The sequence below is a fragment of the Empidonax traillii genome, unplaced genomic scaffold, assembly GCF_003031625.1.
Source record: "Empidonax traillii isolate 1590-97213 ecotype Southwest subspecies unplaced genomic scaffold, ASM303162v1 scaffold247:size2371522, whole genome shotgun sequence".
Taxonomy (NCBI): Eukaryota; Metazoa; Chordata; class Aves; order Passeriformes; family Tyrannidae; genus Empidonax; species Empidonax traillii.
The window spans coordinates 1,423,333-1,438,273 of NW_020955440.1; the positions used below are offsets into that span (position 1 = coordinate 1,423,333).

Genomic DNA, 14,941 nt, shown 5'->3' on the forward strand with positions numbered 1-14,941 from the left:
TCAGTTCCACTGCCATGAAAACCCCTGCACTATCCCAACTGCTACAGAGTAAAAATACTCTGTGACTTGAAGCATGTCTAGATAACTATTTGACAATTTCAGAGATCCTTTAATATGCAGAAGAACTAACCAAAACCAAGAATCTTCTCCTTCACAGCTCCAAGCCCCATATATACAGTTAATGAAAACTGCAGCCTGTAGTCCCATTAGTCTTTTGTCCAGAGTTGCAGCTCTCAAACCACACTCATGAACAAACCCTACTACTTCACAAATGAACAGACTCAAGGGTAAGGTGATGCTGGAAACTTGTACGGGGTCTGCCATATTTCCTGTGAATCAACCCCTGTCACAGATTTTCTCCAGCAACCCTAAATATAGGGTTATTTCCTCATTAATGAAGAGCCCTATATTTAGGACTAATTTTTAAATTTTATTTTATAAGACCCAAAATTTAATGAAAGAAGCAACTACTGCAAAAAAACCCCTACTGACAGTAAGAGAACTTTTTCAAAGTTTTAAGGGATCATAATTCAGTAAAAATACACTAAAATTGAGACACAATCATAATACAACTTGAGTTGGGAGGAACCCATAAGGATCATCAAGTCCAACTCTATCCTCCTTGCAGGAGAATAACTGTACATAACTTTACACAACTGTAAAATAAATCAGTTCGCTTTAGATCATCTTAAAATTTTAATTATGACAATAAATATGAATAAGAAACTGTGCAAAGCAAGTAGACATGAAAGCCATTGTGCAATGTATCTGCTGAATCTCCTAGGACCCAAGCCTTCGGATTTCAGTTTTTGGCACTGGATTCCAACAAGTCTTTTGCTTCATTTATTTTTGTTGCTAAGTAAGGTGATCCACCTGAGAAGAGAAAGGGAAAAAGAATACTGTTTACATGTCAGTATTAAGTACCAAACTACTTCACTTGCAGCATCCCTTTATTACTCACTTTCATTAGCTTCTTTTTCCTACGCAGATCCTTTTGATACAAACTGCTTAATAAATGACATTGATAAGAAATAAACTAATTGACAAGGAAACATGAGAAATGTAATCAAAACTGAAGTCACTGAAGAATAACGCTGAACATTTTGTCTTAGAGAGAAGACTGAAATTTGAAAACGCTTTATATCACTGTGATTTAGACCAGCACTGTGATGCTTCTGCAAGTGTATGCTAGGTCAGCTGTCTTGAATATTCATTCAAACCAAACAGCTAGTAATTCCACTCATCCCAAAACTGAAAAGGAAAATTTTAAAATAATTTTGACAAAGGATTATTGTGTGCACATGCACACCTTCCCCTGCAAGACTCTCCTGCGCTAGACACCCAAAATTACAAGCCAGAAACCATCACATTAAAGCTGTTTAAACATGGTACGCCTTCTAACTTCTAGTCCTGAACACTGTCATTGCTTTACGCTCCATCTAACAATCTGATTACAGTTCAGCAGTCTTTTTGTGTTTGGTTTTTTTTACTCTCCCCTTGAGTGCCAACCATCTGTCTACAGTCACCAAAAACAACATTACAAGGTCTGTATCAGTAACTTACCACTTACTATAATACATCTATATTTTTTATGTGAAAATGTGATTCCAGCAGTACTGTGCACTGAATAGCCTTTTCCAAGGCATCTGTTAAAACTTATTTTTCATTCACCATTTCATTTATTCTATTAATCAGAAAGGACAATGATAGACAAAACATATAGAGCTACTTATAGACAAATATAAATAAAGACAAAAAGGCAAGGCTTCCTTCAAGCCTTCTTTAGGACAATCCTGCAGGAATCCAAATCAGTATAAAGTAATTTCATGATGTAGTAAAACAACTGGAAAAAGTAATGAAGTTCTTTTTCATGTTTTGGTCTTGTTTGAATGTAGCCTTAATGGGTAAGACACACTGGAGGAAAGAGAAGCAGGGCAAGGGATGGGTAATGAATTGGCTACTGAAAAAAGAATTTATTTTTTCCCTTTTTTTAAAATCAAGTAGCTTTTAGCAAGGAATAGGATTTACTACATTGAGTAGATAAGAGGATCAAACAAACAGTAAAGACTAAAACCTGCAATAAACAATGTATTCCAAGTAATTTTTAAATGTGCATTGATTTTCTATCTGTCTAAAGTACAGGACCTTAAAGTAAATTCAAATCTGTTAGAAGTGTTTTCGCTACATTTACATCCTTAAGTGCCATATTAATTTTGTAGCCCTCCAATGAGAGGAAATTCAATCTCATGATTGCCTAAGTGTTTGTTTATAATTAGGGCAAGTCCAAAAGGCTTCTCTCTTCCTCTTTTTCTGTGAGGAAATATTCTTTCCTAAAATTAATAACTGATAAATTAACACAATACACAACACAATACATCTATATAATATATCAATATAAAAACACTTTAAAACTGAACTCCAAAGGTTCATAAGCAACTGTTTTAGTAGTACTCACTGGGGATGTTATTAGGCAAATTTTTATATATTTCTTATTTACTTCTAATAATTTTTTCTTTAACAGTTTGGATCTCAGATAACATATGTAGCTTCAAAAATCTGTAATTAATGACCTTTCTTCTATCAAGTCCAGCTGGTAAAACATTATTTTAAAATGACATTACAATGTTGACTGTAATTTTTAAAAGAACATTTGTGCTACCCACAGCCAGAAGAAATCAAGATCTATACACAAGCAAACAAGTCTCTTTATGATACCTCATGTTCAAGATTACTCCAGTCCCTTGCTCTGCAGCCAAAGATATTACATAAGCCTTTTTTCTACAGCCATGCCAGAAGAGCTTCAGGGGCAGCACAGAGGCACAAATCCCTTCAACTGGTGTTCCTGGAGAAAATGTTCCATCTTAATACCATGCAATAGGGCTCACTACATCCATCCAAACCCACACTGTGCCCAGTTGCAGGTGCATTACAGCTGAAAGAGCGGTCATTAAAATCTCTGTTAGGGTCATTAGGATCTTCCTAACAGGAACTCTCTCTTTAGGTCTACTCAATATCCACACAGGGATTCACAGCTCTTTCTTACTCACATCTCCAAATACTGCTACAATAAACTTACAAGTTCAGCATTAAAAAATTTTGACCTAACAGGTACTCTGGTGGTTAAGAGGTCTTTGACCATCATATATATTAGAAATGCAGAAGAGAATTTCTTTCATATGTCTGTGCAGTCTACACCTTATAAAAAGTGTAAAAAATGAAAGTGTGAAATCAAATAAGCAGGACAACTCTAAAATTAAACTGAGGGGTGAAGACTGAAAAGAAACACTCAACTAAAAACTTTCCATGGCCAGTGGTCACAGTTATCTTTTCATTTTCTTAAAATGGGGTGCTGGCAGGGAGCCCTGTAATTCTGTCAAAAAGATATAAAACCCCTCCAATTTCCCCTTTTGACTTCTGAAATACAGTGCAACTCTTCACCATCTGTTATTTTAAAGTAGAAACAGCAATGAACATATGGGCTTTCTTTCTCAACCAGCTGTAGTGTAGTTAAAGTTATAATAATAGCCTTCCTCTAAGATAAATTTACATTAAAAACCTGGCCAGTAAAGCAACAGTGCCCAGCTTTACATTCTTTCCAAGTGAATTCCATAAAGTCTGAAATTCATCAATGATGTACTTAGTAACTGCAGAACATTTCCCCACAGAAAGTTACTTTCATGCGACTGCTCCGTCAGACTTCAAAACAGGAGTGTCAGATAACGTAAAATTTTTACAGCTTATTTTTGAGTAAGTTTTTGCCAAGTGTGCCAAGCTAGTCCCTGAGATCATAGTTTTAACTGAAGCAGCACAAGTACAAGAAAACAACATTATAGAAAGATAGTAAAACTGTGGTTCATAAAGCCCAGTTTATCTGGGAGACACAGAAGCTCAAGTCAATAAATAAACAAAAAACATTTGCACTCAATGTGGTTATTTACATAGTCAGAAAACTTAAAAGATCTCATTTAAACCTCTTCCTTATCAGCCTTGGTTAAGAAGAGTAGTAATTATTTACCTTTATCAGGATGATTCAAAATCATGATTTTTCTATGGGCTGTTCGGATTTTGTCTTTGCCAGCAGATGGACTGCAAAAATAAATATAAGTGCTTACCAGAAATGTGAAAGCGCTCAGGCTAAAAATTAACAGTTTATACTGGCTTCAAAAATATTAAAACTTGAAATTTTCACCATCTTGTGGACAAAACATAAAACTGCATCTCTAAGGAAATAATAACAAAGGCGTGTAAGACAGAGAATGACATTTTTCGAAAGCCTGTGTATTTCACACATACAAATATCTTTCAGGTTTTTGTAAAACATTATGCATCCACTCATTTAAAATAAAAAATTTGGAGGGGGTAGAATAAAAAAAAATGAAAGCCCCAGCAGTTCTAGGGTGTATCTGGTTGGTTACTCTAGCATTCAATGCAGAAAAAACAATTTCTGCTCCAAGAAAATAAATATTTTTATGACCAGTGACAAAACAACAAATATTTAATATTATCACATTTTGTTCTACTGTAAATATTTTTATAGCTGCTATAAATATTTCCTCTTTCTGCTGGGGCCTGAAAAAAACCCTGCATGTTGTTATTTTTGCAAAGCTATTCAATGTGTTACATTCAGGGATATGCTGATTTACAGGTGCTACCTACATAATGTTGTTTCCTTCAATGACAGATACATAAAATATGTACTCGGTCTAAATTAAATACATCCCTTACCAGACAAATAACCACTTATGGATGCAGTATGCCAACACAGTAGGGCTATCATATGCAAAAGGACAGTTTGAATGCTTTAGTTTTTTATAATTTGTTAGTATGCAGAAATGAATCAGTGTTTTCCACTTCAGGTGACTTCTTAATCAGCGATGATTCAATTAATTAATCTTTCTGTAGATACAGCTTGAATGCAAGGTATCAGCCTAACTAAATTCCTGAGGTAAACAACCTCTCTAATTATTATTCTGTCACAGTGAAATTAGGGTATGTTGCAAAAATAGTTCACAGAACTGCATAAGAAAAGAATACTTCAATGGAACAGAAAGTAGACTAGAAAGTAAGAATCTAACAGGGGGTGAAAGGCCTTGAACTATATAAGTACAAAAATAAAACAATTTGTTGTCAGAGAACTGAAAATAATAATCATCTATGTTTTGACTTGTAAAGCTGTTTTTTAATACTAAAAAGGAAAGCTGATATACCCCATTTAGAAATGCGGAAAAAATGCTGGGGAAAAGTGGCAGTTGCATGTGGCAGAAAATCATGCATGTCTGCTCCGAGAAGCAAATGTGAAAAGGGTTTATGTTAAATTTTCTTGGTTTAGGAGATATTGCTTATCCCATAGTTAGACTGGTCTCTGAAAATTCTTAATGACCATTAAAAAAAATACATAATGTCAAAATCACACTTTCCTTGGCTCACAACCTGAGTCACACCGACGTCATGCTGCCTTCAACATAACTGGCTGAGAAGTCTATCACCTCGGTGGGAACAGTCAATATGCTGGAGGGCAGGGCTGACATTCAAGGGGATCTGGGTAGGCTGCAGGAGTAGGTGATAGGAAACTTCAGAAAACACCACAAGGACAGGCGCAGAGCTCTGTGCTTGGGAAGGAAGTGTCCCTTGCAGCTCTACAGGCTGGGGAATGCCAGGCTGGGGAGTGGCTTTGCTGAATGGGACTCAGGGCACAGCAAGAACATTTATCCACTACAGTATGTTACTATGCCACCGATACAAACACAAATCACACAGTTTATGAGCATTTTATTGTTTGCTTTTTAGTTTAAGCAAAATATTAAAATAATTTATAAGTCATTAGAAGTCTCTTATAAAAAAAAGTCTCTTACGTGGTTTTGGCACGAGTATTCCACATTCTTGCAACATGCATCTGCTTCATTCAATACTTGCTAAACTAAAATATATTGATGCAACATACCTACCTTACACCTAAAATGAGACTAGCTTCTCGCCTACTCATTTTCTGTTCAAATCCTCCTTTATAGTATGATGAAAAACTCTAAAAAGAAGAAAGGGGAAAAAAGCAATAATTAGTTTTATGTACAAGGTGCCAGGAACTACATCGTATTTATATGACCTCATTCAGAGCATTACATTCATCTATAATTTATTTCAAAGACATGGAATGACTGCAAACCAGATAATATGAAAGGACTTCTCCTGAGCGTTAACACATGCAAAAACTGACTTAAAAATAACTATCTGTGTTTTCAAAATCTTCCTGTGTTTTTACAATCTTCTACTGTTAATAAGAGATATTAATAGCTACAACCATTAAAATCCTGCCTGAAGGCAAAAAAGTCCAGAATCAAAGTACATACTAGCATAGAGTAGTACAGTGTTTGTGTTGGAGAGGGCAGGGGAGGGAAAGTGGGAGATTTGTTGAGGACAGCATAGGTACCATCACCGCGAAAAATGACAAAATATTGTCATCCAAGGAAATTACTGACAATGACTCCAAATATTTCTACAAAGACAGTAGGTAAAACCAACAGTCAATATATGAACTGATAAATATAATATACTGATGAAAAGTCAGTATCTTTTTTCCACTTCAAGGAATTTTACTAGGAAAAAAAAAAAAAAAGAAGAGTTCTTTAAAGGAAACCTGAAAATTAACCAAAAGACACAATTAAAAGGCTTAGCATAAAGTCACAACCTCTGTTTCGGAAAAATCACTGAGCTGGAGAACACTGGAAAGTAGTAAAGTATATGGAGAAATCGTAACCAACTTTTGCATTTACATCCTTCCCTCGACACCAATGACTGACAGTGATTAGCTATAGGATCTGAGGTTAATTTTTTTAAACTTCTTGTCATGTGAGACTTTATCCACTGTTTTAAGAAGGGAAGAAAAAACAGTGGAGAAAAAAAACACTTAAAAAGAGGAGATGGAGATCAGAGTAAAACATTACAACAATTAATTGTCATAGGAAATAGGTCAAAGGCATATTTCTCAACTATAGATCAATTTTAAATTAAAAAAAAAAAAATTACTGAACCACCACCAATAGTTAGCAGTGATCTCACAGTAAACCTTTTATAAGTCCCAGAGGCAGCAGATGTAGCTCCAAGACAGCCTGCCTTGGGGAACTGGCACACAAGAAATCACTCAACAAGACTGATTTTTTTTTTTTTCTCAATGCAAAACCTATCAGCTGGGGGAAAATAAGCTTCTTTTGTTGCTATCAAAGGGAAGTCTGGCCTGAGAGCTGAGATTATTTTCAAGTGTTCCTTTTACCCCCCAAGGAAAAATATGCCTGGCCCTTAATAAAACACTCTTCTCACTAAATATAGCGATTCAAATTCAGTGAGAATTTTGCCTTATGTCTACACAAACTCTCTTATGTAATTTCAAAAGCATTAAAGCATTTAAAGGGCTCTGCCTATGAAACCTAGGCTAAGCCTTTAATTAAACTTAAAAGAGACATTCTTCCTAAAGTGGTTCTGAAATACTTTACCTATTGCTACCATAAAGTCACATACAGCCACAGAAATGATCTTCTCGTATGTTGTTATGATCCAAAACTAATTTTATCTTCCTTCTTTCCATCACAAAACATGCACAAAAGAACCACTACTCTAACACTACAGGTATCAAAGCTGAAGGAACTCTGGACAGGGGGTGCCTAGAACAAAAATCTGTTGAAGAGCCACTTCCGTAGCTACAGGTTAACACAAACCAGGTCTGTGCACATCGACATTACAGATTAGAGTATGTAACACAAAGGGAACACACTTTGGGGCTTCTCTGGTTCTCTGAGAGGAAATGATGCTAATAATTTAGTGGTCAACAGATAACACCCTTGAGGAGGCAGAACTACACAGGAATTTGCAGTGATGCCAAAGAAATATTATAGTCAGGAGAGAAAAGCGCAGTTTAATGTCCTCTGAAAGATTTTTCCAGAGCTTCTCCCAAAGCAGCCTAGGTGCAGATGGTTTCCTGAAAAGGTTAATTCTTCTCTGCCCTTCAGCTCTGATACACAGCTCTAACACAGGAGAACTCTGGTTCACTATTCATGTAGAGAAGAGTAATAGCTGAATTATCTCTACCACAGTTTGTCTCTGTTCTTGGTAGATTTCATCTAAAATACTATCTGTAATGTAAGAATAGGGAGGGATGGCTATAGGCTTACATTCAGAAATATTTTTTCATGTTATTAAAGCCTACTTTCTTGACACTGTTCTAACCTCAGGAAGCCTTGATTCGGTTCACTTCCAAGAGGAATGAAAAAAGAAATGTTGGTGTCTGTGTCCTTTTGTATACAAACAAAAGAAGTTTGTTGAACTGGTCTTCAAGAAAAAACATTTTTTCTTCCTCAGAAATGAAGGATATAGCAAGAATAATGAATTCTTAAATTAAAATCTTCATCCTAAACAGAATTTATAGTAAAAGGAAATCAGACATAAAATCAATTTTTCCCACTGGTTAGAAAAAATAGGAAGAAATATTTAGCATTCATTTAAGGAAACACCTTGGCAAATTTCTACTTCTCTAATGAAACAACTTTTGCATGCTATTCAAACTAAAGCATTTTTTCCTAGTTTGAAATTTTAAGTAATAGATGTAATGATATTTTTCTGCTATGAGAACTCCTCAGTGAGCAGGCAGTTCTAGATACTTGATTATTTATTAACTCCAGCAATTGCAAAGAAAATTCAGTACTGAAAAAATCATTGAAATGAGCTCTTCATTTCTTGGTACTATTTGGGGGGAGGGGAGGCTACAATTTAATTTACTTAATTTTCTTGCACATTATTACTGCTTAGCAACTTATGTAAGCAAATTCTCCTTCCTGAACAAATGCTATTAATAGGTTTGGGGCAGGGGGAAGGACAGAAAATGGCTGCACTTGCTTTGCAAATGTGTATTCAGTCTTGCAAATTTCCACAAACGCAATCAGCTAGGAAAATCCAATGCGTATGGACCATGACATCTTCAAGATACTTTTTCCAGCATAGCACAGGAAAAGAATGATCACTGTTTCCATGTCAGTTAAGAAACTGAAAACACCGTAACTGAGATCATTACATGGAGCAGTAAATTCTTCTGAAAACTCTATATGTTGCTGTTCCAGCACCAATATAGTCTTCCACTGAAAGGATAACAAACACTGGAAGGAAAAAAATCAAACCTAAACCCCAAATTACAACAACAAACTATTCAGAAGCTGTTAAATAATACAAAGTACAATTTTGCTAACATCAACTTCCTAAAATTTAGTTAGAAAAAAAAAAAAAAGGCCTACAAAATCTCACTGCTCTCTGGAAACTTGATTTTCAAGAGAGATGGTTGCTACCCTTACCTCTCAATTCAAACTCTATGAGTCTGAGCAGAATCAGATCCAATAAGGGAAACACAGTGCAAAAGTCTAATGAAGTGCTATAGAAGACATCCTTTTCTTATGTAACACAGAATTTTCGGGATTGTAGGATTTGAGTATTTTTACAGTTCATTTGGCCTAGAATTGTTTTTTCTGTCTTCAATATCTTTGTTCTATCTGTCTATCTATCTATCAATATCATTATCTTCAATATCATTAATTCACCAGAGAAAGGTAACGAATGCTACTGAAATACTTGCCTTTTTATTTCATATTTTAAAGACATATTAACACTATAATTAATGGCATTTATTCTGAGGAAGAAAAGCCAATTGATTACTTAGTGCCATGCGCCTTCTACTGGCAATAGACTCTTGCCACTACACACACAGAAACAAAACAGTGTCACTGACATTTGTGATGACAGTGACAAAACTAGGCTCAAACTGAAAAGGCACTTCTCTGGAAGTGAGCATTTATGACTTTTCATAAAGGGGAAATGACAATGTTTCCTCTAATGCCTTTCTCCACTGAAATAAAAATGGCAGAAAACTTCCAGGCTAAATTATAACAGCATTTACAAATATATATCCTTAAATATGAAGTAACTGCTTTAAGTTGAAGTTAAATGAGAGGTAAAAGTTCAGAATAAAACATTACACTTTTACTTGCCTTTACTTACTATTTTTGACTAAAAGATGAGTGCACTTGTTGACTGTTCATTCTACTTACATAGGTAAGTAAGAAGTGTCAAATATTCAAGATACAGAAAGCAGCATTTAAAATGATCACTTCGTAATTGCTCAACTTGACCTTTTTGAAGTCATTTATTAGTGAGCAGGAAGAAAGAATAAACAGCATCTGCATGATCTTGTTTGACTGGGAGGGACCAACATGAACTGTGACTTCTACTGCAAACAAAGGAGGAAAAGAATTGTAAATGGGGGAGGAAGAGTGGGGGCTCACTGAAAGAATAAGATAACTTTTAAATAGGCAGCTTCTTCACAGACTCAAAAAAAAAAAAAAAGACAATGAAGGACAAGATTTGATTCTAGAAAGCTAGAATAATGATTGGAAATTACAGTGAACAAGTCACATGCCTTTCAACACCACAGAAAAGCGGGAAAGCCTAGACACTGAAGGTCTCGAGATGTTTTTTCCAGTAAGCACACGCAGAAGCGCTAACTTGTTGATATTTTTAGTCAACATAATTTAAAGAGTATGACATGCTGTCAAGAAATGTGATGAAAGTGCTAATTCACAAATTATACTCAGTTTCAAATTCCGAAAACAAAATCATATGATGCTGCTAAAATAAGAAGTTTGGACAACAAGCACTTAAATGGAGATACCTTTGTATCTAAAGTTTTCTCTGTTTTCTCTATTGATTGTTAGGGGGAGAAGAAAAAACATTAAAAAAATCCAATCCAAGAAAGTAATAGCTGTAGAGTGGTAAAAATCAAATAATCTTGGCTAAGAATTATATAAGGGTCTTAAATTTGGACGGTAGTTGTAGAAGAAAAATACTATTACTATCCTCACAAATGTAAAGCTGACAAATACATACAGTTAATAGCAAACAGGAAGAGAGTTTTTACTGTATTCAGCAGATCTCGTCTTGCACTGAAAACTTGTATTTTCAAGCTAAAAAACAGAATAGCAGAAAGGAGATACTCTACTGGAATAATCAACCCACAATTCTGAGCCGTAAGGCAGGAAGACAGAGTAAGTAAGACAGAGGATACTGCTCCAGGGACTAGGAACACTTAGAATGCAGAAGTTCCTGTTCATGAATTCTGCAGGCCTCAAAAGTCACTGTGGTAAAAATGAGATAGGTATGTAACGAAGTTGGCTCAGCCAGTATTGAGGGGTACAGTTTCCAACGAACAGACACCTCTCAGTGCAGTAGCATGTCATATTTCAATGTGTTAAAAAGAGTCACTGCCTGCTTTCTCATGTGAACACGTCTGAATTTAGATTCTCTAGCCTATATCTAAAAATGGATAGAAAAAGAATTGCTGGAGTATAACTGCTAGGAAGGGAGGGAGAGTGAAGATTGAAGCCCTCTCTGCTTTGAAGCCACATGTACTGCTATGTACATCTAGCAAGCCTTCAAGTCACACTGTATCTGTATGATGTGAAAGCAATTTAATTCACAGTACCTAAAGTCCCCTCTGCTGTTTTGGCAGGCAACCTGGGAATCTCTCAAAGATTACTTTGAAAAAAAAAAAAAAAATTGGCATTGGTCTCACAACAGCAATGCAATAGAAGCTCAGAGAGAAAAAAACAAATCCAGGACCACCATTTTTGGCTGACACACATCACAGTGAAGAACAAATGTGAACCAGCCCCAAGAGGACAGTTGAGTCTTCTCCTCCCCAGGAAGCTTGCCTTGATCAAGCTTGCCCCTTCAGCACATGAACACCAAGGACAGATGGCAAATGAATTTGGACCACAGCGTCTGTCGAGAAGGGCTCTGTGTTGCAACCGGCCTAACATTAGTAGGTACAATGCTAATGATCATGTTTTTAAAGAAACTACCTTCAATATATTTTTCAGGAACTAATAATCTGCAACAACTGCTCTCTGATCACACTCATCCATGAGCATCAAGAGGGGAATTGTATTCTTTTGCTGGGATAAAAGTTCCGAGACTATGAATTCTGAAGGAACACACTGCCACAAGCAGACACCTACCTCACTGGGAATCACTTTAATCAAATGGGAATGGAACATATGTATTTACTTACCAGAGGAAAACACAGCCACTGAAGCAGAAAGTAAATGCTCTCAAATATTCTCTATATATGCTCCTCTTACAACACTCTACCTCTTGATTTTTTACCTTATTATTATATTGTTAAATATATAAGGCAAAATCAAAGAACAAAAACTTGGTTAAAAGTTCAAATCAGCTGGGGAAGAAAAAAAAGAAAACTCCTATGTGAACCAAAACAAAAGCTCCCCCATCTCCATGGCAACCTTTCCTAGAAGTTTATCAATTTGTCTTCTTGAGTTTTAACACTATCTAAAAGACAAAAATATTTTACTTTTAGCTTCTTGAAACGAAACTCCATGTCACCACTTTACAATCTTTAGGAATTAGCGATTGTCTCACAGCATACTTCAACAATTTATCACACACTTACTAGTAAGCAAGTATATGATAACTATCAGATACTTGCTAGAGTTCCAAAGCAAGGAACATTGGCAGAAAAACTAGAACTGTTTATCAAATTTACAAACATCTTTTGATATATCTTCCTCCATATGGATTTAAAATATAGCAGACAATACACCAGAATATACAAAGTAGGGAGCAGCCATATCCTGGGTAAAAAATAAACTGTGCAGTACTTCCTGTATTTAACATAAAGTGTCTCCTTTCTGATCTGAATATTAGAAATACAAAATCATACATTTAGCATAAAGTAATATCTAAACTTACAGAAGACGTAATCCTCTTTGCTGTCTCTGTAATTGCGTGCTCCAATGGTTTCCAAAGGTGGAAAGCGTAACGACCTGAAAAAGATGGAAGGTAAATAAAATTATAACCAATACTCACTAAAACAAACCCCTCTAACCTATGTTCATCATAAAACCAAAAAAATTTGGTTTAAAAAACCCCACAAACCATTCAGAGAGGAAGGAGAAGAACTTTAATATACTTCACCCAAACACTTAGTTATGGATTGCAAAGATCCACTGTGTTTACTCACTATTTAACTCACTAAATAAATAGATTTAAATATATTTCAATATGATAAATGAAGATATCTGCCTTGTGAACTTTAAGAAAAAGGGCAGTTTGAAACATTAGCTTTGGATACACATTATTAATTAAATACTGTTCAAAGGTTATGTCTTCATAGAAGACAAAAGAAACCTATGTACTACACATTTCTTGTTGTGATGCTGTATGCTTAATCACACACTTTGTAAGTACTGCATTGTAGTGGTTTTGAGTCTAGGCCTTCCTTGGTGATCAGGTTGTAACCAAGGAATCAAGGTCATGTTCCCAGTATTCCATACGATTTTTATGTAAGCAAGAGTATAATTACGGAGAGAGAGGAAGTTCTCACTCTCTTTCTTCCGGTGGATCGAAGGTGAAGGTAGCTTTACTGTCGCTCTGCCTGGGCGAAGGAGTGAGGCCTAGTGCATCTGGTTGGCCTTGAGAGGCAAACAGTGCCAGCGGTAGTGTAGTGTGGCTCGCTTTCTCTCGAGGGGAGTGTTTGACTTTATATCCCTTTTTATCCCTTTTTCCCTTTTCCCTTTCCCTTCCTTTTTCCCTTTTGGGGGGTGTAATTGTATATATAATTTTCTTTATATATATAAATCTCCCACTTAAAATTTAATTCGGTTTGGGTTCTTTTGTTTTTGTTTTTTTTTTTTTTTTTTTCCCGGTCAGCTGGGAGACAGCGAAAGGGAGGGGGAAGGTTTAGTCCCCGGGGTCCAGGCACTTGGCTGGGAGCCAAGTCTAACCTGGGACATGCATTTTTTATTTTATTACAAAGAGAGGATCTTCTGGGATTCAGAGCCATTCAATTCTCCACTGGTAGTGAATGTCCATAGCTAGGAAATGCTAGAAGGCACTCTATTAGACTGTTCTCAAAAGTACAAAGCAGGTCTATCAACTTCAGAATCAAGATTTATGCCATGTTACTAGAGGATTTTCCCCATAAATCCCCTCTCCCCAATTATGCTTTGATTAACTATTCATTAGCAATGTAACTTACTAATGCACACAGTGGAAAAACTTTTTATAAAATGTGCCTCTGCTTCATTCAAATAGCATCTTGTCTTCATTCTTAAAATACACGTGTCCATAAATTATTTTAGTGACCTAAGCCTGTGTCTATGTTAACACAGAAGTTAAAACACTCTTAAGAGTATCTCTTTTGGAATGTTGTATATACTATTACCTCACTTTCTTTTTTCTGTTACTTTGACACAGTTACTATTACCTCACTTTCTTTTTTCTGTTACTTTGACACAGTTACTATTACTTCTTCAGCTCAACCAGCAGAAGAAATTCTATGAATGTTACTCTTCTGCTTCTATAAAAACACATAAACCAACTGCTTAATGGATGTGCATCACCAAAGATCACTTGTCTTTCCTTACCCTAATCACAACAACACAACTATACCCACAAAAAACCCACTTAAGTTTTGTGCAACTTGTTCATCTATTAAATCTATTCTTGGTGCATGCACTTGCACATTGCTTTTGTATGCTGAAAATAACAGAAATTAATTCATGTATTTCAAAACTAGAATGGACAGTTATCCAAGACCAAATAACCCAGAGAATAAATCATGCTAAACTCATGCCCTGTGTTCAGACTAGAACTTATTTTTCAGAGTAACATACAGTCCAGATGCAAAGAGTTTAGGTAATAAAGAGTTTAGTATGATAAATCACCGTAGTCACTTAAACCCTCTGTTTTTCTCTATTTGAATTTGTTGAGCATCACCTTAGAATCATAGAATCATAGAATCATAGAATAGATTGGGTTGGAAAAGACCTCCAAGATCATCAAGTCCAACTCCTGATCCAACTCCAATTACTATTTCATGGCACTAAGGGCCACA

At 35.7% G+C, this 14,941-nt stretch overlaps 1 protein-coding gene across 2 annotated transcripts in view; it reads right to left on the reverse strand.

Moving 5' to 3' along the window:
* Positions 1-677: 677 nt before the first annotated feature.
* DNAJC15 (DnaJ heat shock protein family (Hsp40) member C15) overlaps positions 678-14,941 on the reverse strand; it is a 23,874-nt gene continuing 9,610 nt past the window's right edge. For both annotated transcript variants that reach the window (XM_027888862.1, XM_027888863.1), the window contains exons 3-6: positions 12,796-12,869; positions 5,946-6,022; positions 4,016-4,086; positions 678-873 (exon numbers count right to left, since the gene is read on the reverse strand). In XM_027888862.1, the coding sequence (XP_027744663.1) occupies positions 803-873; positions 4,016-4,086; positions 5,946-6,022; positions 12,796-12,869 (293 nt within the window). In that variant the 3' untranslated portion in view covers positions 678-802. The remainder of the gene's footprint in view (positions 874-4,015; positions 4,087-5,945; positions 6,023-12,795; positions 12,870-14,941) is intronic.